The sequence below is a fragment of the Lissotriton helveticus genome, chromosome 10, assembly GCF_964261635.1.
Source record: "Lissotriton helveticus chromosome 10, aLisHel1.1, whole genome shotgun sequence".
In the NCBI taxonomy this organism is placed as follows: Eukaryota; Metazoa; Chordata; class Amphibia; order Caudata; family Salamandridae; genus Lissotriton; species Lissotriton helveticus.
In genome coordinates, this window is record NC_136071.1 from 682,301,709 (window position 1) to 682,326,694 (window position 24,986).

At 42.2% G+C, this 24,986-nt stretch overlaps 1 protein-coding gene across 8 annotated transcripts in view; it reads right to left on the bottom strand.

Moving 5' to 3' along the window:
- PRKAG2 (protein kinase AMP-activated non-catalytic subunit gamma 2) overlaps positions 1 to 24,986 on the bottom strand; it is a 1,661,435-nt gene that overhangs the window by 123,208 nt on the left and 1,513,241 nt on the right. For all 8 annotated transcript variants that reach the window (XM_078663217.1, XM_078663218.1, XM_078663219.1 and 5 more), the window contains one exon: positions 7,041 to 7,099. In XM_078663217.1, the coding sequence (XP_078519343.1) occupies positions 7,041 to 7,099 (59 nt within the window). The remainder of the gene's footprint in view (positions 1 to 7,040; positions 7,100 to 24,986) is intronic.

Here is a 24,986-nt window from a genome sequence, read left to right on the forward strand (position 1 = left end):
CCAGCTAAGCTCAGAGTTCGCTAGAAACTTTCTCGAATGTTCAAGGAAGGATGAACTCCCCTGATTAGACAAGAAGGGATTTAGTTTCTGACAACCATAGAACATGACAACTTTGCTCTCCCCTAATCAAGAGTCAATCTCGAGAGTCGTGTGAGCACAAGGCAATTATTTTACTCAGTCAGTACGTGCATTCTTAGTCTCATCAGAATGTAGAGAAAAGGAAGAGACGGGCGTGTTCAATAAAAGATGTTATTTATTGATCAGTCTCTTTTCTCGTACAAGAGAAATGGATCGATATTATTGCAATACTTATAGTTAAGTAAAGTGCATACATTAGAAGCAATAGTATAAAATAATACTGTAAAAACATTGATATGGTTTCTGAGCCATATGATGTTTAAAATGATTAAAATATATTTACATACACATATACATTTGACTAAACGTACTCAACTGGTGTTTCTAAATACGCCTACCCCGTGTACCTGACCTAAGTCTAATGCGTGGGCGGGAATAGAAAGTTACAGTTTAGTTTAAGTTTGTTTTTGCCAAGTGAATAACTAAAGAATTCTCTAGGAGGGGTTATTCAGTTCTGTACCTGGAATTTAGGATGAATGAGGAATGGTATCTCTTTCTCTGCTCTCGATATTCCAGGCTGCCTGCGAGGGCTGCCCAGAAGCGCCGGTGCTGGGTCTCTCGGCTTGAGATAGCAGCGCGTCTCTCAGCGCGTCAGGAAGGCGGGGCTGCTGCCTGCGGGGTCTGCTTCTGCTCTCGGCTTCGGCAAGTATGGCTGCTCCGTCTTGTCACCACGCGTGTGTTTGCATAGGGCAAGGTCGGCAATATTTATACCTTAAAGGTGCCGAGATTGACGTAAGGATGGACATAGGTACGTCAATAAAGATGTCATACGACTTGCTCGTTAGCACATTCTTTACTAAAGTTCTCTGTGAAATCAAAACAATGGCCGCACGGATTATCCAGGTTGTCATAGGTTTGATTTGTTATGAGAACGTCGTATGCCTTATCAGGGGCTGGAGGAATATCGCTTGTCTAATTAGATCTCAAGCGTTATGACCTAATCAGATAACACGTTCCTGTGCCGTAGTGTGACTGCGTCAGATAACGGTATCTGCATCATGGGGGATTTCTTGCCTCATGGGCTGACTGTTAGTTAACTAGCTAGTAAGTTTAACCAGAATAGGGTCAGGAATAGGGGGATCGAATCAGAACCTATAGAAATACACGACAATGGTGTAGGGTAGTCCCAAAAGTACCCTGTCATGCAGGACCTACAACTATTACGGATAACATATACTGTGGGTCTGGTGGCAGACTGACTCTGTACAACCCCACCGCATATATTAGTCTATGGTTCGCATTAGCTAGCTCGCAGTGCCACTAGAATCTCCTGTTATCAGAGAGATTCATTTTTACAACTTTAGAACACAATAATCTCAGACTCGTGGAAACAATATATGACTTTTCACCCAGTCACTCGTGCTTGCTTGTTTTTGCTCTCAGAGAGATACAGAGAAGAAATAGTTGAACGTGTTTACAATAAGAATTTATTGTACAGTAGTTCTTCTGCAGCATCTCTGGGCAGTGTCGGCCTTGCAGTCTCGGTCCCTCCTGCTTACTGATAGCAAGAGGTTATGTATTTATACAGTCTAGGTATGTGTGTTCCCCATTGTTTAGTATGAGGATGACGTTTGGGGATTAAACCTTGTGCGTCGATGGGAGAGGTGAAATGGACCTCCTGTAGAGTGTACTCACAAATTATTCATATGTGCTAAGGATGACGTCTTAGCAATATTGATCAGCCAATCTCACCCTCGTCATGAACTAGGTGAAAGGTTTAGTCCATAAAAGGCTGCAGACCTTGTAAGGTGTGTTGTTCTTGTAAGGCATTCTGTCCTTATTTGGAGTTATGTCCTTATAGGAAGGGAGAGGTGTGGCGCCGCCGCCAGGGCAACTGATGCTGGAATCTGTGGATCACGGTTCGATTCCCGGCGCCGGCGACAGATTAGTCCAGCACCATGTGACTCTGGGCAATAGCTTACTTAATCTTCCCGATGGCCCCCAGCGCCTGGAGACCCTTACGGGTGATTGTTCGAGTTTTACAAATGTGGATTATTATTATTAGAAGGCTCGTTCATATGAAATGACAGGAGCTGATTTAGGGAAAGGGTACGTTGTACCCTGGACCTATATTAGGGAGAAGCCATCGCAGGGAGCTATAGAGTAGGACGAGGAAGGAAATCCCCCCCCCCCCCGTAACCTCTGCTGTTTGCTCTAGCGATGGAACCTCTTGCGAGAGAAGGGAACAGATATCGCAGTGTCCAGATTGGCAAATCACCCTCATCACATAGGCTTGTATGCGGACGACCGCTTAGTTTTCATCAGGGACACGACTGCAGACCTGAGGGGAGCTACAGCCATGTTGGAGGAATTTGGTTTCATATCAGGCTTGCAAGTAAATTGGCAGAACTCCAGGTTATTCCCCACAGAAGCAACCCACCACCCGCCTGAGTGACTGGAAGAGCTGCGATGGGAACCACGCTGCCTGTCCTATCTGGGGATGAAAGTCTTCCACGATCTGCAAGATCTTCTGGACAGGAAAGTGGAACTCGCTATCAGATCGCTATGGTAGACTACCGATTTTTGGAAAACACTCCCATTATCAGTAGCAGGGACAGTAGCCTTACTTAAGATGGTAGATCTGCCCAGAATTGTGTATTTTGTTTTTACAGTGCTCCCAATGTCGATCCCTAGAGCAATGTTCAAAGTGTTTGACTCCATGATCACAACATTTCTTTGGGGATCAAGTAATAGGAGGGTGGCATTATCCAAGCTACAGCGAACAACATGGGCTGGCTGTGCCGGAGTTCGAAACTTACTATCTGGCAGCACAACTTTAGTGGTACAAGCTGTGGATGGCGGGCAGACAATCCCCAGAATGAGCAATGTGGCCATTTGTCCCAGAGTTTTATAGATTGAGGGGGGGTGTTGCTGAGAATGAGATGACCCTCAGATAAGGACACTCAGGAATTTCAAGTCATGCGCCGCTGGTGAGTTTGTTGCCTACAAAAAACACAGACGTGAATTCCATACTGACCCGACCATAACAATGCTGACAGTGCTGCCACATGGTGGGAAAAGAGAGCAGAATGGGCTGCAGAGAGAGCAACAAAAGTAGGGGACTTATTCTATACTGACGAGCTTCTCCCATTTGAGGATTTCCGCTCAGAGTTTGACTTCACACAGGGCCATTTCTTACTACATAGAGCAGTGATGACGACCTATCTTAAACACTGGAGAACCTGTATGTCAAAGCCACAACCTCACAAAACCTGTCAATATATTGAATTATCAGCAGGCACCATTAAAGCAGTTACATGCGTATATAGAGCAATAAAAAGGGACATGCTTCTGGCCCCAGACACCACAAAGGCATGACAAGGAACACCTGGGGGTTCCCATACCCGAAATTGAATAAGCGACCATCCTAGAAAGGGTGTAAAAGGTATTTAGAAATGCCCTATTCAACCTGATTAGTTATTACATCTTTCAAAGGGCATACCCTACCAAATGGCAAAACAATAAATACTTCAATACAATCGATGCGGCATGCCCAAGGTGTGGGGAGATAGGGGTTGAGCTTAAGCACATGATAGGGGACTGCCCCTCACTGACCGATAACTGGGAGGAGGTAACAGTAGTGGAGGATACTATCTGACAGGAGGTTAACTGCTCTCCTAGCCACTGTTTTCTGAGCGGGTTCCCACACTCCTCCAGAACTAAGGTCTCAAGTTGATTCCAAGACTTAGCCTTCATATTGGCAAAGAGGGAAATCACAAGACACTGGACGGCCCCTGGCTGACCCAGAGTTGCCACATGGTGTATGGAGCTTGAGGGGTGGGCTGGATATGAAGGCGAAGTGCTGCTAAGGAGAGGCTAGAAGAGGAATGGGTTCGGTGGAAGCAGCACAGGCCTGGGAGACACTAGTGGATTTGCTAAAAGAACCGGAACTTCTGTCACACAAATTATCATCGGGCTCAACCCCCCTCTTAGAATTGAGAATGTATGCAGGAGCTGTATGCTGATAATTTGCACCACACAGACCCAGCCATTTAAATGAACTATTGGATTTTCTGGTACATTGAATGCGCTATTGGGACGATGAAAGATACGACTCGCCAGCCTGATCTATGCATTTTCTTTTCTTGCTTTGTGGGCATGACTCATGGCGGGAAGTGAAGGGAGGGAATTAGAGGAGCTTTACAATGGCTTTCACACGGAGGACAATTGTATTACATTCGTAGCCACTAGGTGCCCAATGACACACACGTAACTGTGGCGTGCTGATAATATAACACTCAATAAAATCTGCTGGGAAAAAAATGAGAGGGTCAGTGACACAATATACACCAGGCAGTCCAATCAAAGTCCTCAATCAGGCAGCGCATCACAAACTCTTGTTTGCCATGACAAAGAAGATCACAGGGAACAAATATTACCCTGCCTGATTTTAGCACTGTTAAAATCCAATTTGAGATTTGAAGCCATGATCTTTAGCTCTGAACCCATGAACACCAAAACTCGTTAAACCCTGGAGAGACCCAGTTTAACAATTACTCTGAAGAAACAAATCCAACTCCTTTCTTATGGTGCTGAGTTTTCTGCAAGGGAAGTCCACCTGTAGTGCCCCAGCTGAAGACATTACCAAACGGTAATCTGAAAAACAAAGTCTCTCTACAAAAAATATATATTTCTGTACACTGTTAAGCAGCACTCCAATTTAACAAGAAATGCCGCATTCTAACAGGATTACATACATTTAAGAAAGTTAAGAACTACTGATGTAATTAAGAACTTAATGTTTGTCAGCAATGTCGGACTCACTCCTTTCCACCCCCCTCTTCTCTACATTTCAATCAATCAGTCGAGGATTTATAAAGCACAGCAAATCACCCATGAGGGTTTCAAGGCGCTGACATTTCCTACTCTACTAGGACGCGGCTGTGGCACGAAAGGGCAGCAAATCATTACAAGGATCCCAGGCTAGAGAGGACACAGAGGGACGAATGTCTCAGAGCAGCTGAACAGAAAGGAAAGCTGCCAAAGAATGGCCAAGAACAAGCAGTCGAGTCACCTCACCATACACCATCAGGGAGGAAGACAGCTGCTGCAAAGACACCCCCCCAACCAAAATCAACGTCAGTGGTCCACTTTGCTATCATGACCGATTCCATGAGACCAAGCCCCTTCTGTCGGTGTACCTTTTATTGCCAGAGCTTAGCTCTACAGATTAAGTGTTTTTCTTTGTGTTTCCTTCCTTCCTTTATTTATCCCATAGGTACAGAGCTGGCGAGGTAAAAATTCAGAAAAATTATTTATAGTTCTAATTTATGGTTACAGTGTGGGCTAAAACAGAATTACAAAGCCCCACCCTTCTGAGTCATTAAAGGAGGGACGAAATGCTGTAATTTTAATGACATTTCCGCAAAATTCGATAAACATTTTTGAAAATCATGCTTTCGTAGTGAAACGTGATGTTCCAGCAAATTGAGTCACTTTAAAAAAAAATAATAATAATAACTCAAACATGCACCTCACGCAAAACACTGGGAGGAGGGAGGTTTGTTTGAGCATAAAATGTATGTTGCATATATATTTTCTGTGCAAACCAGTCATACACTAGTATGTCGCATGACCTGTGTACGGATAAAAAAAATAAATGCTAATTCAAAATAAAGTGAATTTTCACGAATTAAGCGTAAATAACATTTTCGCCCAGGGCTACAGTCACACTGCATTGAACAGATTTCATATGAAGGCTCCTGCACTCGTTTTGGTTCCGTAGCTTCAATGGAGGACATTTAAAAACATTCTTGGTAGCTCTGCTGCTAGAAAAAAAATCACAAAGCTCACCAACTGCTATCAGGCTCTGCATTCAGAAAACAGTTGCATACTTCTTCACCATTATTCCAAACAGAACAGAAAACCCAGTTAATCATAGGCTAATCCCAGATTTTGGACTTTAGAAAAATTGTGCGTCGTTGTGTGTAGTAACGAATTTAGCAAAAGACCAGTGCAGAGAAGGGCTAAAGCAGTGTAAAGTTAGGACCCCAGTATCCCACTCACCTTTGCACCCCAAAGCATACACATTGGCCACAGTGAAAAAGAAAAACCCTACTAGATACAATGCTCCCAACATCATACACCTGTGCACCACCTGCCTTATCTTACTAAAGTCAGTAAGCTCCACAATCCCATGTGAAAAGCTTGTGGCAGAACATTTTCCTTGCACCTCCTCCTCACCAGCTAACAAGATAAGCTGTGCCCGGTGGGCGCTCAAGAATATATGGATTGCGGGTAGACTTATGCGGACAGCCTGCTCACTCAATTACACAAAAAAAAGACTAGAGATTCATCACATGCTCAGCACCTAAGAATCAAGGGGCCACACCATTAGCACACGAGCCCTGTACGATAAACGGGAACATAACAGAAATCTCCTTCAAAACAATAGTTAGGAGTTAAGGAGGGTGGTGGTGCTCACATTGGGTCAGGCAGCTCTTCAGAGTTAAGTTCAACTAAAATACCACCCAATTCTGACCAAATTACCTTTTCAGTTACTTAAAAAAATAGAATACATGGAAAATGGAGTAGCTGACAGAGACCTTATGTCATTTAATAGAACAAGAACCCTAAAGTCAGAATCATATCGCTGCATCTGAAAGTGTCAGATCATTACTAATCAGTGACCAATTTAACACACGGTATCCTGAATAAATGCTCAAGTAATGTCGAGCTCTACACCCATGAATTCTGTCCGATCAACAAATCTTATATATTACAAATAAACAATTAAAGAGAGTGAATGGTCACAATGCATGCCCAGTTATTTCTCCAAGGGTATTTCTAATGAATCATAGATTCCTACAGAAATATGTTATGTAACCTGCCAAAAAATGGAAACGAGACCTGCCCCAAATAAATACTACACGAGAAAATAAGTCGTAATTTTAACCACTTACCATTGGAGACTTGTAGAATCTGTGCAATATATTAATGAAATCTGTAATTGTTAACATTCCTGTGGAAAAGAGTACACAGTTAGAATTTAAAAGTCACAACTACGTTAAGCACACTACATGGCTTCTATGCATAATTTTAGCTAGTCGAACATATAGTTATACTGACGGAGCTGAAATTAGGTTTTTCAAAAAATAAAATAAATCGCAAACAAAAGGGTATATAAAAAAATCTTAGACTTCTTGTTGAATTAAGTATCATGTTGTTAATGTTCATCTATAGGTCTGTTTGTTATTGCATTTTCCCCTTTGCTGGAGATACGCTCTGCTTGAGCACATGGCTAGGCATGAAAGTTGATTAATTAAAAATACATACATTGTTTCAGGTAGTATCTGCAGATATACAAATAAGATAATGTAGCATTAATTTATAACCTATCAAATAGTGTACAACAATGGAAAATACGCTTGTCAAGTTGAAATCAGCCATTATAAATATCAAAAAACTTATAAAATAGAAGGTTGATGGGCCTATAATGCTAACAAAAAACTTCACTTCATCATTGAAAGACCTCAAGTATCCTGATCCCAACAACCTACCACAGGAACAGTTTACAAACATCTGCGTAAGTAGAGAGAAAGAGGTCTCTGGTCAGTAACAGAACCCTAATGTTTAAGGGTCACGGTGACTGATTGTAGAAGGAATTACAACACAGAGGCCTGGAAACGAGTGCTGACTACCTACAGGTAACCTGTTCGCGTGACAGCCAAACAGCACAAATAATAAAAACCTTTGTACAAAGTGTAAATGAATGCAGTACAAGACCGAGCAGTTTATTATTTGTCCCTAATCCCGAGCGAAGTTAACTACTCTTGAAAATATAGCTTGGGTTTCCATTAAGAAATCAGGTTAAATAGAGACATGCTTATTGGGGAGAAAGAAAATGCTAAAATGGGGCTTGGTCATATACATAGGTGCATGCAGCTTAAATGTCTGCAATTAGTATAATAAAGGAAACCCTTCCTAAATGATTCAGAGGACGGAATTTCTCCTACAAATATCGTGGATACCGTTACATAGCATGTAAATAATCAGACTGTAAAATTATTCAATTGAGGATTTTACATTGAGTAGGAATTTTAAACAAACATTGTTATTTATTATTATATAATGTAATGTATGTGTATGATGTGAATCATGCTAATATGGATTTCAAAGTCTGGAACATAAATACACACACGATGAATCAAGAAAAACTACTGTCGGAAAAGCTGCCACTGGTCTTAACAGGAAGCATAAGGTGTCCACTGTAGGCGCATGAGAGCATAATCCATTCTCAAGCCATCGTGTAAAATATTCTCATTGAGATTCATTGGCACCACATGCCTATAAACTGCAACTGCGTCACTGGCCCGTTCTCGTGCACCGACGTGGTGCGTCCCAGCGCGCTGACATCTTACGTCTCCAAATAGCAACCGGTGCAATCCCTGAATGGACTCTCTGTACGAGATGCCATCAGAGTGCTGAGGCTTTTCATTATTTACTGACAAAAGACTATCTTCCACGATCGGTTTCATGGCATGGCTCGGTGGAATCAGTCGATGGTATCGGGGCGTCGAGTCCTGAAAGAGGCTATTTATAAAGCATCCTTTTAATCAGCCCTCACTTCTAAGAAGGCCTCGCGAGCCGCATTCCAGGGCACGGGCTGCTATTTATACCCGCTCTCGTCACACAGTCCTGCCAACCTGACAGAGGCAATGTCAAACTCAAATTCTCAACTGGAAATACAAACACGTTTAATTAAGCATTTCTAGCCAACAGAAATAATCTACTTTAAAAATATAAATGTTATGAATCAGGAGGTCCGCAAACCTAAAGTGTGTTCATGCGAATTTGTAAAGAAGGTGGAACACGTAGGAAAAGCGATAGGACGCTTCAGGCGGTAGGTGGCATGTCATGTGGATTTGTAACTTGTGCAATTGGGTTGCTCTCAGTTACCATTAAGCAGGGGCGCAACTAGACTCAAACATGGGGGGCGGGGCTCCATTCACTCTTCTGGTACAAAACACGATATAGGGTGCTACTCTCAATGATACATGGCCAGTAAGTCATTTTTTCAGCTCACTGGGCAGTAAAGTTAGTCGTAGCATAACAAGATTTAACAACTCTTACTATGGGTTTTGGGTTCTCCTTCAAGAAATGATGGAAGGATTAATAACAAATAATGCTTTGTTTTAGTACATATTAAGCCATTAGACTTTTTAAGATGCAGAATTTCAGGTTATAGTTTCTGGGACAAGCTGCATCTAATGGTGCATTCTCCACTCTTCTGTTTTCATTAGTGTCAACTTAATTAGTCTTAAAATAGGGCGTACAAAATATTAAGGTGCCAACCACCAAATTAAGTTTTGCAAAAATAGCACTGGTAATGTACAATGTTGTAGTTCTTGTTCTATACGTTCTGTATTTACCAGCATATAATACCAACACATAAATTGCAGGACAAAGTTAGTACATGAATCTACTCCATTGCAGCCAGTGGTAAGAATGCCTCATGCCCAGCCCCAATAACCAAAATGTTGAAATATAGATACCAGATTTGGAAATGTGGAAATATGTTGATTATACAAACACTCTATTAATTTTATTGTGTTGCAGCAGGGAAATAAGTCCGCACAATAGATAGGCCAGCAAGTCCAATCCCAACCTCATTTGAATTCCACAGGTAGAGCACGGACTCCTCTGAGCAGGAAACAAGTATAGCAAGACAATAGATACCTCCCTTTGGCATTTACATTTTCAAAAAATGCCCTTCTTACGAGTCAATCCATGGTCATCTCTAAACCTTGCCATTTTTTTCTGTATCCCTGTTTCCTGTCACTTTCTGACTTCTACTTATTTTTCTCACTTCCTTTGTTCTTGTTTTCCTCTCTGTTCATTCTCTCATGATTATCAGTCTCCCTTCTTCTGTGTCTTTCTCTGTTTATCCCCCGTTATCATCACCGTCATCCATCTCCTCATTCACTTTCCTGCTTTTTTCTTCCTCAATCTGTGTAGCTCTCGTCTATATGTATTTTTCTCGTTTTCAGTCCTTTAGCTCCATATCTGGAAAATATCTTAAAGGGATTCCTACTTCTAACTTTGTCTATCTCTTTTCTTTTAATTACAGCTATTCAGAGGCTTTGGTGTGCTCAGAAACCCTGCACGATATGCAACATACCTTTAACAGATAAAGTGCAGAGTGAACATCATCAAATATTATTAAGTACATAAAGCTGCAAATCCAAGACCCCTGGTCTTGCCACTCAAGGTTATTGCCCAAGCCTTGATTGTCAAATTCAGCAATGCCAGGCCCGGGAATTCACACAGACAGGACTATTGGTTACAGGCCTAGCCAGAAGAGCATGAGCAGTGACTTTGAGAGTCCTGTGATATTCTAGTTATACATAACTGGCGAAAAGGACTGTCAAATGTTTTTGATTATAAGGCCTAATATTTCAAAATCACATGGAAATAATGTCATAAAATGAATTACTTACTCTTCATAGTTCGTGGCTACTGCATATGAATTTAACCAATAAGAAGCCGAAAGACAATTATGGTGCAATTAAACATTAAATAGTATTCAGGACTAATCACTAGTGCTGGTGTGTGCTGAAAGAACAAAGTCATTTTGAGTGAGCATCTGAAAAAAGTGAGATGTGTTCCTGAAAAGGTTGTTCATGGGTTGTGACAGCTCAAGTAGGAGGCTCTCACACAGAAGACGTCCTGGTTCTCTTGCTTAAAAGAAAACTTATTTGAGCTTTTCTGAACAATCTAATATTGACCCAAGGCAGTTGGGTTTTGTTCCACATTAGCCAAGTTCAGCAAGGAAGTAATTCAAGACTTCCAGGACAAATCACTTTCACATGATCCTATGTCTTCTATGGACCTAATCAGCAAACTTGCAGCTGCATTTTTCCTGTTGTGTAAAATTAATGCAGTTGCACTTTCGTCATGGAATGCAGCTGAAGCTGCATCTTCATCACCTCACGGGTTCCAAAACACACCTGCAACTCTGCTGACTACAGCTGTACACCATTCTCACTTTCATTTCTCTAGTATGACTGGCATTCTAGCTTGAACCTTATTGGTAAACTGAAATCCTTCACAACCAGTGTGCATTTCCAACAAAACGATTTTTTTTAAAGCGATTCTTCAAATCTAAGCATGACACTTGTGTGGTATGGCATCCTGGACTAAAGGTTATTCTCTAGAGGTGCTACAGTGCTGGTTCTTTAGGTCATGCCACATACTAGTGTAGCATGCTCAAGTAAGCCTTGACTGAGGAGAACTATCGAATTCCTTCATCCCTGAGCTTCAGCAAAAGTGTCCAATAAAAGATGGGAATGGTGCAAGGATAATATGTTCCACAGGTAACTATTTTTTTGACTGTGCACGCCTCAATAGGACCTTATTTGCAGCTCACGGCGGTGATATGACACCCTTTGATGCCTGCTCCTGGTGGGACAATAATGTACAAGTACATCTCTTATGATTCTTTTTAAAAACCTCATTATATGTCCATAGCAAACTCTTAAGTAATTCACCGATACTCACGACATGATTTCATGCATTATTTGGGAAAAAGTACGGTTTGCATAGTGCATTTTTTTGTATTAGAAAAGCACTTTAGCGGATTTCAGTATTTTGAAACTTTTCTTTCTTTTCATATTGTAGCATGTGGCCACTGGAACACTAATTTTCAACGACGGATTGTTTTTGATGAAAGAAGTATTAGGGGCCAGAAGTACAAAAATTAGGAATTGTGATTTCCAAATTGCGATACTTACTGAATCACAAGTAGAAAATCACAATTCCTTTTTTTTTTTTTTTTGCAGTAGCTCAAACTTTCCTAATGCGAGACCTATTGCTTTTTAAAAAAATATTTTTATTGGGATTTTCCGGTGCATTAAAAAGTAGACACATACAATTCATTATTCCAGAACAGATTAAGCAAGGCTGAGCCCAACAATTAAATCAACCAAATAGCTGCGTATTCAGGACAGTTACAGAATTAGACAAAGAATAAACACAGAGCTGATGATAAAAGCATTTTAGAACCGCGACCCTAGATCCCTTGTCCGGCCAGCCTAAAAGAGGGGGGTTTCCTACAAGTAAAACATATTTAGACAAGGTATACTGTACCCCGAGATTACAATCTTGCCTCCCTCCATTTCATGAGTGGGGCCCATATGCATCTTCCCAGCTCCCGTTTTTTTTTACCCTTCTGTTCATATAAGCAGGACTCTATATTATGAATGCCCAATAATCTGGAAAGCCACATTTGGAATGAGGCAGCGATGGTATTTTTCCATCCCGACGAAATTAAGATCTGAAGTACCACTACTGAGATAAAGACCAAGGCTTCCTCATCTTTTCCCAGTTTCAACTTATCGTCTATATCCAATAGCATCAGGGTAGGGGATAGATCGATCTTATGACCTAGCAGTCCCTCCCAAAATTTTCCTATCTCATCCCTAATTGGAACTAGCAGACCACAGTGGAAAAACATATGTAATAGATCTGCTTGTCCAGCGTTACATCTAGGGCAGCTATCGTCCTCCCTGACCCCCCAAGCAAATAGCTTTACTGGCGTATAGTACAGGTTAAACAACGTTTTATAGTGCTGGGCTCTCAGGTTTGAAGACCGTCGCAAACAAAGAAAATCACAATTCCTAATGTAAGATACGTTTTTACTATTAAATAGCGAATCCAAGGTGGGTCGCAAATCGACCTACCTCAATTAATATTGATGAGGTAGGTCACAGTTTGCGACCCATTAGGAATGATAGCCAGCAGAAGAATGGTGACCTGCAGGGAACAGCAGACAATCAATGTCTGTAATTTCCTTTAACCGCTTAGCTGCAGCTGGAATTCCCCTGCGGTGCTGGAGAATTCCACGCATGCACGGTTTGGACAGCCGGGGGCCATCCTCCGTATACGCCCACCGTGACGTCAGACAGCCGGGGGCCGTCCAACACACGGAAGAGGTTAAATAAAGCAATCTTTTTGTTTTTTTAAATGTAGCCCGCAGCCCTTAAAGGAAAACGGGATGCGTTTAAGAGAAAAAAAAATAAACTTAAGTTGCATTTTTTAGGAGTAGGCAGGGGTCCATGGGACCACTGCCTACTCTTAAAAATATTTTTATTTACATTCTAAAAGGGGATGATTGGGGAACCCTTCCCATTTGCGAGTGGATTACTGTCTCCTTCGAAGAGGTGGTCAAATATTAATGTTTTGAAACTGGAATTTGGTCACAAAACATGAATACCTATCACTGCAATTCTATATTTGGAAGGGGTGCCCTAAACATGCCCCTTCAAAACACTGAGTCGCATAACCAAACTGCGATTTGGTAACAAGTTACTGAATTGCAATTTGGCATTTGTGTATTACAAAATGCTTTTTTTGCAGTCTCAAACGTTCTGATTCTCAGAATCGGGCCATTTGTGACCTTTTCAAAATTTGTACATATGGCCGATAGTTCTGTATTGTAAGAGCATTTAAATATATACTTTACAAACTACAGAAGACTGAACTAAGAGATACAAAAATATATTAACGGAAGGAAAGACAAATCAATACCAATTTACTGGCCGATTTGTACAAAGTGAAACCAGAAAACCTGGATAAATCATGGCTTCCCTGCATAAATTGAGTGATCTTGGGCACATATCCATCCATGATAACTTTATTTCGGTTTGTTAATGAACCATAAAAGTACATTACAGTTGAAAAAGATAATAATACATTTACAACTCATCCAATGCATTAATTAGGTCTCAAATTGCGTATTTACAATAATCGGTTAACGTGCGGTTATGGTGTAACAATAAAAACATGTCAATAAAATGCAAAAGCTAAAAAATCCTTATAAAACAGAATAAAAAGCTAGACATTACTAAGGCAGAGCCGTTAGCCCACAATAAGCGGGTTACTACGAACGGGTCAGTCTTCGTCTAGTTAACCACATCGAAAACAAGAATTTAGAAGTAGCAGTAACTATCAGTGCATTGGTATCAGTTTTTAAGATTCTAAAATAATCTATGTAATTCCTCAGTCCTAAGTTAAGACATAACTGTATAATCCATTTTTTCCTGCTGGCAGAATAAGCAGGACAAAACAAAGTTACATGGATTAAAGATTCGTTCGGATCATTACAACCTGGACAAGGACGAGCTAAACCCGGTTTCCATTTATCAGAATAAGAGAAAAGGGGTAGTGTACCATATCTGAATTGTAGAAACAATTTTTTTGCTAAGGCAGGTTCTATAGCATCTAATTCTTTCTCAAAACTATAAACATTCTTAAAGTCCAAAAAATTATCAGTGAGACTAGAGGGCCTAGCTGTTCGAAGAACCTCTTCAAGATTGTGGAATTTTATAGTCTCAGCCAGTGTTCTCTTTGAGATGGATTTGCATGAGTCCTCCGGATTGGACCACAGATTCTCCATGCCGATCTTAGACACCTGCCCCCTTATAAAGGATAACCACTTTATCCTCCCTACTCCCGGGCGAGCCATAACAATTTTTAGTTCTTCTCTATAGCACTCAAGCTCCGGGACACTCCACAATCTACGCCAATAGAGAAGCGGGCGTGAGGCAATTACTTCTGCAATTGGCTTCAAATTTATATCCAACCTAAGTGGGACTAGGGGGGTGTTAGTAGGTAAAGAGAGCAGCTGTCTAACAAATTTATTCTCAGTTATACTAATCTCATTTGCTGGACAATGACCCCAGAGTTCTGCCCCATATAATGTGGAGGATCTGGTTTGTACCTTATATATTTCCAGCGGTACACTGACTAACTTCTGGACACAGGTTTTCTGTACTTTAAGAATACCCCCCATAGACTGAGAAAGGGCCAGATTAGCCTTAGTCATTTGGGTTTCCCAACTCATTCTATCATTTAGAGTCAGGCCTAGATAGGTAAAATTATTTACCCTTTCCAGGGCTCGTCCATCCATAGATGGACAAGGGCAATTGGTTGTAGTGCCGTTAAACACCATGTACTTAGTTTTGTCTATATTTATTACCAGATTCCTGTCCCTACAGAATCTGGTAAATTGATCTAACACCCGCTGCATCCCCATAGATGTTTTTGAGAGCAGCAGGGTGTCATCTGCAAACATAAGTGCAGGGAATTTACCACCAGCTAGATTAGGGGCGTCGCTGTTTTGAACACTAGTTAAGTCATCAACAAGGCCGTTTAAGAAAAGAGAAAATAGCGTAGGGGCCAGTACGCATCCCTGTCTAACTCCCTTCTCAATAGGAAACTCTCTTGTTAGCTGGGCATTTTTGCCATAGCGAACCTTTGCATAGGTACCGTCATGGAGTCTTTTAAATTGGAGACACAGATAGGGTGGTATCCCCATTGTTGTTAATATACTCCAAAGTTGGTTTCTGTCCACCATGTCAAATGCGGATTTTAGGTCCACAAATGTCAGGTAGAGGCTCCCCCCTTCCATCACCACATGCTTCCAATAAAGAACTTGGAGCCGTAGTAGTTGGTCAATGGTCGAGGTTTTGGCTCGGAACCCTGCTTGCAAGTGGGAAAGGATGTTATTCTCACTAATCCAATCTTGCAAGCGTTGCAAAAGCAGTTTGGCATAGATTTTTTGGGTAACGTCAATTAGACTAATTGGTCTATAATTTGACGGGGCCAGCGGAGAACCCTTCTTATAGATCGGAATAATTTCGGCCCCCAGCCATGTGCTTGGAAGCTTTTGGCCGTCAAGGATGGCATTAAATATAACGGTTAAGTAGGGGACCCAGATCTTTGGCTCATCTCTAAAAAGGTCGCCGGGGATCTTGTCCAACCCAGGGGCCTTGTTACTTTTTAGCCCTTGAACTGCAAGGGTCACTCCCGACATAGTAAAGGGAGGAGAGGGACATTCTAGACTTGGTCTCGAGGATGTAATAGGTAGCAGATTATGGGCGGAAACAGTGTTGGAGTAGAGATCACCAAAATATACACACCAAGCTTCCTCGGCTATGTTGGAATCAATCTCTACTTTCCCTTGGGCACATATATTATTTCACCCAAACTATTTTTTTTCATCATCATGAATGAAGGCCCTTTTGAATATGTGAGCTCAGACTACCAGTTGTACAAAACTATCACTTTTAATAAATACTTCTCAGTGCAGTGCTATAATAGTATGCACTAAAAATGTCAAAGCTTCCATATGCGCAAGAAATACACTTTTTTCAACTTTAAAGAGACTTTATAATATTTTTTGTGGTTTGTTGTATGATTTACAAAACGCATAGTTTCAGGGTTCGCTCATGTACAGCTTTAAGATCAGAGTTAGGCCCTTGGCTCGGTTCTGGCTCCACTCCTTGTTTATTTCCCCATCTCTAGCATGCATGCACAGAAACACGCATGTGCATTAATAGAAAGGCTGATAAAACAGTTTTAGATAACACCAAGTCAGAAAGCAACATTTCGTTTGTTTATTTTCATTTAAAAAGAGTTGCAGGATTTGGACGGTCTCTCAGCACTGATAAAATAAACAAATGGCTAAGAATTACATTATAATGTCAAACGCGTTTGGTTAATTTAATTGAGAAGGCAAAACTCCTGTATACTGCTGTAAACTTGCATTCTTTGTTGCGGTGTGGCCTGCTGATTTCACACACAACATTTAGCTTGCTTCTGTGTTTTTCTTTTAAAAAACAGATATCTCGATTAGGCAAAGATCAGGGGCTGAAGAGGAATGGGGGCGGGGGGGCGTTTAAAGAAACAATGAAAGGTGTGAGCTGCAGTGGCGCAACTAGACTCAAACTTCAGGTCGAACACTGAAAAAGCGGGCAGGGGCCATATTCAGAACTTGGGTCTAATTGTCTAGTAGGAGCTCTCTTCACTGTTGTTGTATGCCGAATAATGAGGGGGTCAATTTTCTGGACAATATACAGCCATAGGTGCATTTTAAAGCATACTTGGCCAATAACATTGTTCTCAATTTAATATCCTTAAGAGGGTTTTGAGATTCTCCATCAAGGAAGTTTATCAGAATGAAGGGTGAAAGCTACATGTAAATGCACATGTGGCCAGTAGGCCAAGTAGGATGTGCAATTGCAGGAACAATAAACAGCAAATAGTGCATTCAGAAAATGCACTGGGTCAGTTGAAATGGTCTTAACCTATTGGGACTTAAAAAATACAGGACATTTTTCAAAATTTGAGCAAATGGTGCAGTTTAAACGCATTTGCTTTGTCACTGTTCTGTTCGTAGCACATTTCTCAGAATATAATTATTTTAGAATACAAGGCTATTCGAAGGAACAACTCTCTTGCTGTCCCTTAGAAGGATGCCTCATGCCTAGTAACTGTAACATACAAAATAGTGAATGGTAATCTTGATTTCCATCTGCCATCAAGTATTCATTGTTTTGATATACTTGGCTAGTGCCATTGCCTGAAATGCATCTATCGTTTTGAAAGAATTTGGTGTTAACAGCACACGGAGAGCTGAAACGGAGGATAAAGAATGATCATCGATAGTGCCTCTAACAATACAAATTACCTAGCATTTCCATAGGTTAACCTTGTTAGGTAATTTGCTAACGTGGCACTGTCCTGCCAGCTGCTGGTTTTGGGGTTCATCAATACAGTGGCAAGATCAGAAATTGGCCCCAGTTCAAATGTTCTATGGTTCACACTCCTTTCCTTCCAGCTAGAGGGTTCAATGAGAGGCTGGTGAGGAACTCAATGTGGGTGAAGGTGTCAACTGTGAATCGCCATTTGTGGTAAACGTGTTTGACGTCACTTCCACTTTGGTATTTTAGTTATCTTAAGTCCATAACAGTACATACCCAATACAAAAGCATGTATCACACATATTATAATTTTATTATAAGGAGAGTTTTGAATAATATTAGTTTCTAGAAATATGCAGCAAGTGTATGGAGAAAAATGCTAAAGCTTAAAATCTAACATCTGTGGAATTTAATTTAATGTACCGGACAGAGACCTCTAATTGCAGATTCCTTCTTAGAATTCTCCCCAGGTGCCAGACTGGATTCGGAAATTTTGTTTACAGCAGTACCTCTGCGCTTCGGTAGAGAGTGTTGAGCGAGTTTGGAGCGACTTCGTTCTCCAGACGTGATGTCGCCTGAGTCCATAGAAGCCCTCCCCTGATGTCAGTTTCTTCTTTTCCGCACTTACAACATGATCCGATCAACAGTTCCTCAGGCAGGTTTTTGGTCTACCTCGACGGTTTTGTCGAACGGGCTAGTGTGCCTTTAAATAACTTCTCATGTCCTAGGGGTTCAAGCCTTGTGGATCCTGCGGACATCAAATGTCCGCTACAGACCCTCACTCTGTTTGTATGTGGTGCCTGGGGGAGCACCATGACGCTGAGGAGTGCAACTACGTTCGTCCACTTCGACCCAAGGCGCTGAGAGAACATCGAATGAAGCTCCTAGTGGCGCGGATGTCAGTCTTTCAAGACTTCCCATCTACCTAGGTCCCCTTCGTGTTCCACAGATCGGCCGCAGTTCCGATCCAGGAGCTCTTTACTTAGGTGTCACTCTCCATCAACGTCCCAAGGTAAGTCACGACTCAGGCGGTCAAAGTCGCGGCGCCACCCGACTTTGCCACATAAAGCCTGTTCCCGAGCTTTGGTTTAAGAGTCAATTTAAAAGCCTACTCCGCGCCTTCCAACCTACCTTGGAGCTGGGGAGAATGACGCAGATTAGAGAATATTACAATTCGCTGCATGGTAACTTTGGGTCTTCATCTTCCCTCTGATGGGGTGCAGGTGGAACCACCCCTCTCAGACTCTTTTCCATGTCTAGCCCTCCCTCCTGTTTCTCCTTCTGAGGAACATGATTATGAGGGTAATGGAGGGTTTGGAGTTTCACCATCCCATCTCTGGCACGGCTCAAGCTCCTATGGAGTCTAGCTGGTTGATTGAGTTGGGTGGTGCTAGTGGCTCGGAGTCTTCTCCAGCCTTGGGCCTCCTGTCCCCTCTTGGTGTGGCTACCAAGGAGAGAACCTCTCTGGCGGATACGCTCAGATATGATTCTGTAATTTTGGATGTGACACTTCCTTTTGTGTAAATGACAGACCCGTTACTTTGTCTCCTGAGTCAAGGCCAATCAGGGGTAGAGCCGGTGCTTCCTTATAGTGAGGCTCTTTTTGATATTCTGTTGGGGGATTTGGCTAAACCCGAAACAGGGACCCCTGTGGATCGCTCTATTTTTCACAGACACCATCCGGCCCATGGAGATCTGACATGTCTACTCAGACATCCAACTCATCATAGTTTTGTGGTACAGGCTTCTTTGCGAGCCCAAAATGTTGGTTTTTTTTCCTGCTGTCCCTCCAGAAAGAGAGGCCAGAAGACTAGACACTTGTGGCAGGCAAATGTTCTCCTCCATCAGTTCTGCACTGCGATCCCTTAATACTTATTGTGTCCTGAGACGCTTCTCCCATGCATTGTGGTACTCATTAGTGCACCTGCTGCCCTTTCTTCCGGAAGAGACACAGAACGATCTTGTTCTGTTAGTGCGGGATGCACAACAAGTAATAATTTGCTGTGGTATGGATACCACTGATTCTGTAGGACGAACTATGGCCTTTTCAATGGCACTACGTCGGCGTGTCTGGTTTTGCACCTCTCGGTTTTTAGAGGCTGTTCAAGCCACCTTGATTGAGATACCTTTTGATGGCTTCTGTCTGTTCGGCACACAAGCAGACTCTGCTTTACGGCGATTGAGAGTTAGTCGGGGTGAAGCAGATTGTTAATTCTGCTGTCTACTTCCCTTGTACTCTTGTACTAGGTTTGTTTGGGGAAAGTTCAATTTTTCATTCACATTTGAGCCATTCACAGGGTTGAGCACATTGCCTTTTCTTTTCCAGGGTGACACCCGGTGAGGTATAACTGCTTGCTGCAGGTTCTTTTATTCTTCTTATACTGTGTTTGACAGGTCAAGTTTCCAGTTATCTGGGACGTATGTTATTTTGTGGCAATATGTGCGCCTTTTCTTACTGGCTTCTTTCTGAAGCTAGTTTTTCCACCAGAGTATTTATTCTATAGAGGGTATTTTGCTTGTGCTGTTCAGATGTACTGTTGCCTTGTTCCCTGTTCTACGAGGATCATCCTCAGTATGCCTTCTAGGCATTTTTGGATCTACTTCTGGCGCTCAATATCCGTTATAGGAATTTCAGTTTATCTGTCTCTGAACACGAAGTGCTTGTGAGTTTCGAAGAGTACCAGAGCGATACAACCCCATCCCACTCCTTCTGCATCCATAAGGGTGATCTCTCATATCCATGGGGAATTTCTTCCCTTTAATGGTATCCTTCTTTCCATATAGTAGGTAATAGAACGAGTGGCCGGATCCTTGGCCTGGGTAGATTCTTAGCTTTTGCCTAAAACCTTTATTAGAGCATTGGCACTTCTTGTTGTTCTGCTTTGCCACTGATCTTCCAAGCTCCTTGTTAGGCCATAGCTCATTGGTGCATTGGGTATCAAAGGCCCCTCTAATGCAATGGTTCATATTCCGCCACTGGCACAAGTTTACCCTGGTCTTGTGCTATAGACCTTCCTCCCTTTTTTCTTATTCATCCCTGGAGAGGATGTCGTTACACATCGCATTTTGGAATGCCTTGTACCCTTTTTACCTATAGGTATTATTATTTACCAATTCAGATCACAGCCACGGCATTTGCTTGCCGCATTAGTTGTTCTTCAGATGTCGCCATCTAACCCCTTTTATCGGTGTTGTGGCTAATTTTAATCTTCAGTTTTCCTTCTGGAACATGTGCTCCTTAGACATTATGGATCCATCTCTGAGGATTGGTTTTCAAAGAGGTTGGGGTCTCCCTTAGTATCCTTTTCCTGAAGGTTTTTCTTCCTCCTCGTAGGAGGTGATAAGAATTCTATCACTCAGAAGTCCGTTACACCACTTCCACCTTATTTTGCGAATTCCTTCTGCTTGAAGGAATTTTTGCTCTCTCTCCCTTTGGAAGATGTGGGTCTTTTTCCCCTTTTTTAGTCGTGGAATATTGGAAGTTTTGCTTTGTATACATCATGTCTTCTGTTGAGACATTTCTTACTGGCCTCAATCCTTGTTGCACTTGTATGCACTGACATCCATTATTTTTGGATTTTCCGTTTCATGGGGCTTGATCCCTTCACGACTATGTACTCTATCTTTTATCAGATGCTTCAGTCTGGTCTTGCTGCCTGATAGCTCTGTCTATTGGATGGAAATTGGCTGTTTTATATGTTGGCTTTCATTTCGACTATACCTTTTGATGGACCCTGGTGGTCTTCATTCCCTGCAGAGTTCTCACACCTTCTGTTTTCTTTTTGATTTCCTGTTAACCCCCTGAAGGTAGCCTCATCAATCAATAGCATTGGTTCATGTGCTGTTGCCATTTTCTTTTTAGGATGGGTGGTGCCTACCACTCCATCTCTCCCCTTATATGGTATTATGCTCCTGGTTGATTATCCATCTTGGGGCTAATATCGGTATAGCTATAATTTTCCCTCTGTTGCGGTCGAAACTGTGGTCTATTACCAATGTTTGTTTGTATTTATATTGATGGTTCGATGTATAACTCTATTCTATGGGTGTCCTTCGTTCAAACTCTGGTCAGTCTCCCTGCTTTCTGCGGGGGGCTCTGGTTTGCTTCTTTAACAGGGATGATAATAAGTTTAGTGTATTCTGATACATTTGTGTGTATGCATGTGTATATATTTGTATTTATATATACACCATTGTGCATACGCATCTGCTCTGGAAGCTATGCCTTTCTTGGTGCTCTAGTTCGACCTTAACACCTTAACGGCGGCCGCGATTTTGCGGAAGTGCGGCACATCCGCAAAACGGGCGGGGCTGCGGCCATTGGCCGATGGCAGCACTGGGGAGGTAGTGCGGAAGGGGTTAACTTAGTTGCTGCTTATGCATTTCTTCTCTTTTCTCCCCTGGGTTTCTACGTTACATAGTCTCGGAGGGTTACCTTTTTCTCTAGGATGATTTTTTCTCGTACTGAGGATGGTCTCTACCAAACGTTGTTGTTGTTCTTCCCACAATGCTTTTGTTCAGCATTGATGTGAAGGATCTCTCTCTCTCTCTCTCTCTTGTTCCATCATGGATGTGCTCTGAAATTCTCTTTTCTCTGTGCCTCACAGGCTAGGGTTAGCTCACATACTAGTCTCCACGATATGGAGCTGGAGCTCTAATTCAGTAGTAAGGGCTGTTCTTGGTCCTTCAACCTAGCCCAGTCGAGGGTTAAATACCTTCGGCAGGGCTACATATTATTATTGGCTCTATGAAGTGTTTTCTCCAACACTTTCTTATTCCTCTGCTGTGGGTCATGTTGTCCACAAGTTTCCCAAGGTCTTGCAGACTTCAGCTCCCTACGGGCTTCCCACAGTACTGGTGGAGCATCTTCTTTGCTTCACCTACAGTTCATTAGATAGCTTGGTCACTTTGTCTGATTATGGACCAGCTAGTCTTATTGAGGGATCTTTTGTGAGTTTAGTACGCAGACCCTCCTCCAGGGATGGTGCTGCTTGGGGGATCGAATTCTAAAATAAGGATTCTAGGGCTAGATGTCTGTCAGATGAATAAGTTACTCACCTTTGGTAATGCCTTATATGATAGGTACAGGATCTAGCCGCAGATTCCTTAACAACCCACCCATCCTCCCCGCTCTGCAAACTGCTGGTCCTGTTAATACAAGATTCCTTTCTTGGCATTCTGACGCCTTTTCTCAGGACTTCCTATTTGTTTGACACAAAGAAGACAATTTTTCGGCACATTGTTTCTGTCAGGATTCGCGAGCTAAAGCGCCTACCCAGTTGTTAAACTACAACTCCCATGATTCCCTGTGTAGGGGGAGGTACTTAATGGCTGGACGCGCTGAAGCGGATGCGCGTAATTCGGTTCCTGTTTTCCTTCGCGTCATTGTAATCCCTGTCTTCTCGCAGCACGGCTTCCCCGCTCCTCGGCTGAGTGTAGCGGTACCTGGAAGTTCTTTCCTTCGGCGGTATGGAGTGAAGGGTGGTGAGTCACCGTATCACGCTGCTGCGCATTTACTTGAGAAGGCTTAATAGTGCGGAGCGCAGTGTGTCGGCCGACCGCGCGTTACCGTACATTGTGTTCATATTTGCCTGTGTATCTGAGTAGCGGAGCGCGGTGTGTGAGTATCTGCCATGCGCTACAGTACGTTTCTATCCTAAAAGCCTTATTGTTTGTAAGCGGAGCGCGGTGTGTTAGGAGACCACGCGCTGCCCTTTTTCTGTGCATCATATTGAAAGCATGTTTATTTGTTTAGCAGAGCGCGGTGTGTTAGGAGGCCACGCGCTGCCGTTTCCTTTACCCCATTGTGTACAGCACTATCTTGCTAGGAGGAGAAGGAATCTCTGGCAGCGGAGTTCTGTGGTGAATTAACAACGAACTGCCGTGTGTCATGTTTATTCATGGTTTAAAGGTCCATGTGGTTTGTAAAGAATTCCTGATAATGTCAGACTGAGTACTTTGGACTCCAAGTATCCTATGACTTACAATGAGTCTTGTGGGAACTAAGGATCAAACTTTCTGTGGCGATTATCTATTTCTTTTACTTGGAGAAATGAACTGCCATTTGAATAGACTATATTAGCTACTCATTTTTTCCCTCTTGGAAGTTATTGTGATGGATCCATGTATCCAATGTGGTATGTAATAATATGGGAACGTCTACCACGTACATTGGAATGCATGGACTGTGATAAGTGGAACTTATGATTGTTTTCTATGTTTGCAGATATGGTTCAGAAAACAGAATCTGTCTAAACTTTTCTGATGTTAAGAAGTCCCTTAATTACTTACAGGTACCACATCTTGTAGTGAGATCATATGAGAGTAGCCATTCATGAAAGGATTGTGTGTAACTGTTTTTGCTTGTGTTGTTTCAGATCCTTGGTTGGTAACATCTGGAGGTGGACCCCTATAAGCAACGACCGGATCCAGCGGAGCATAACCCTGACAGTTTCCATAAGCAGTTTCTATAAGTGCCTGTGTTGTTGGCTCAAAGAAAAGTCACAGAAGAAGCGTGCAGAGGTACTGCTGTAAAAAAAATCCAGATCCAGTCTGGCTCCTGGGGAGAATTCTAAGAAAAAGGAATCTGCGGCTAGATCATTTCTCTACCAGACAAGGCGTTACCAAAGGTAAATAACAACTTCTTTACACATAGCATGGTGTGTATATTTAATTGAAATCCATGTGTGGGGCAAAAGTTCATGAAATAAGAAGTCTTGGGGTAATTTTCAGTAGAAGCATAAAAAAGACTGGCTTCTAACAACAGTGAAGTGTGGAAATTCAGAACATTTAAGGAAACACTTTTTGTTAAACATGACTAATGATCACTGCTCCTCCACTTAACCCAACTCATGCGCTCACAATTGAAACAAGACCCAATACTTAACTTGATGCCCTCTCTCTCATCCTAGGACATCAGTTATTCCTCCAAACCTTATTCCATCTTCAGCAGTGGGCACACAGTGAAATGTTACTATTAGGAGGATGGACATGAGAGGTCAGCGTTTAGATACTGAAGCAGTTTCCTGCCTCAATGGAACACTTCACTGACCTACACTACAAACAATCCAGGTAAAGGGATCTATTGGGTGGGGTGCAAGGGGCATTTGAATCAAAAACGCAGATGGCGCAAAGTCCGAAACTTAACCACCCAACTAGAGGCAATGCCTGCTGCTAGATGGTCACCATGTTTTCTACCACCAGTCCTTTAACAGACCCATTGTTTTTTGGCTGGTTGGACTCACGGGCCATGCAGTTTGTAAATGGTCTACCAACCTCTTTGGCAATGCTATTCAAAAAGCATGAGAATTGGAATGTTTTAAAATGGCAAAGGGCACGCACTTTGATGCAGTGGTTTTCAAACTC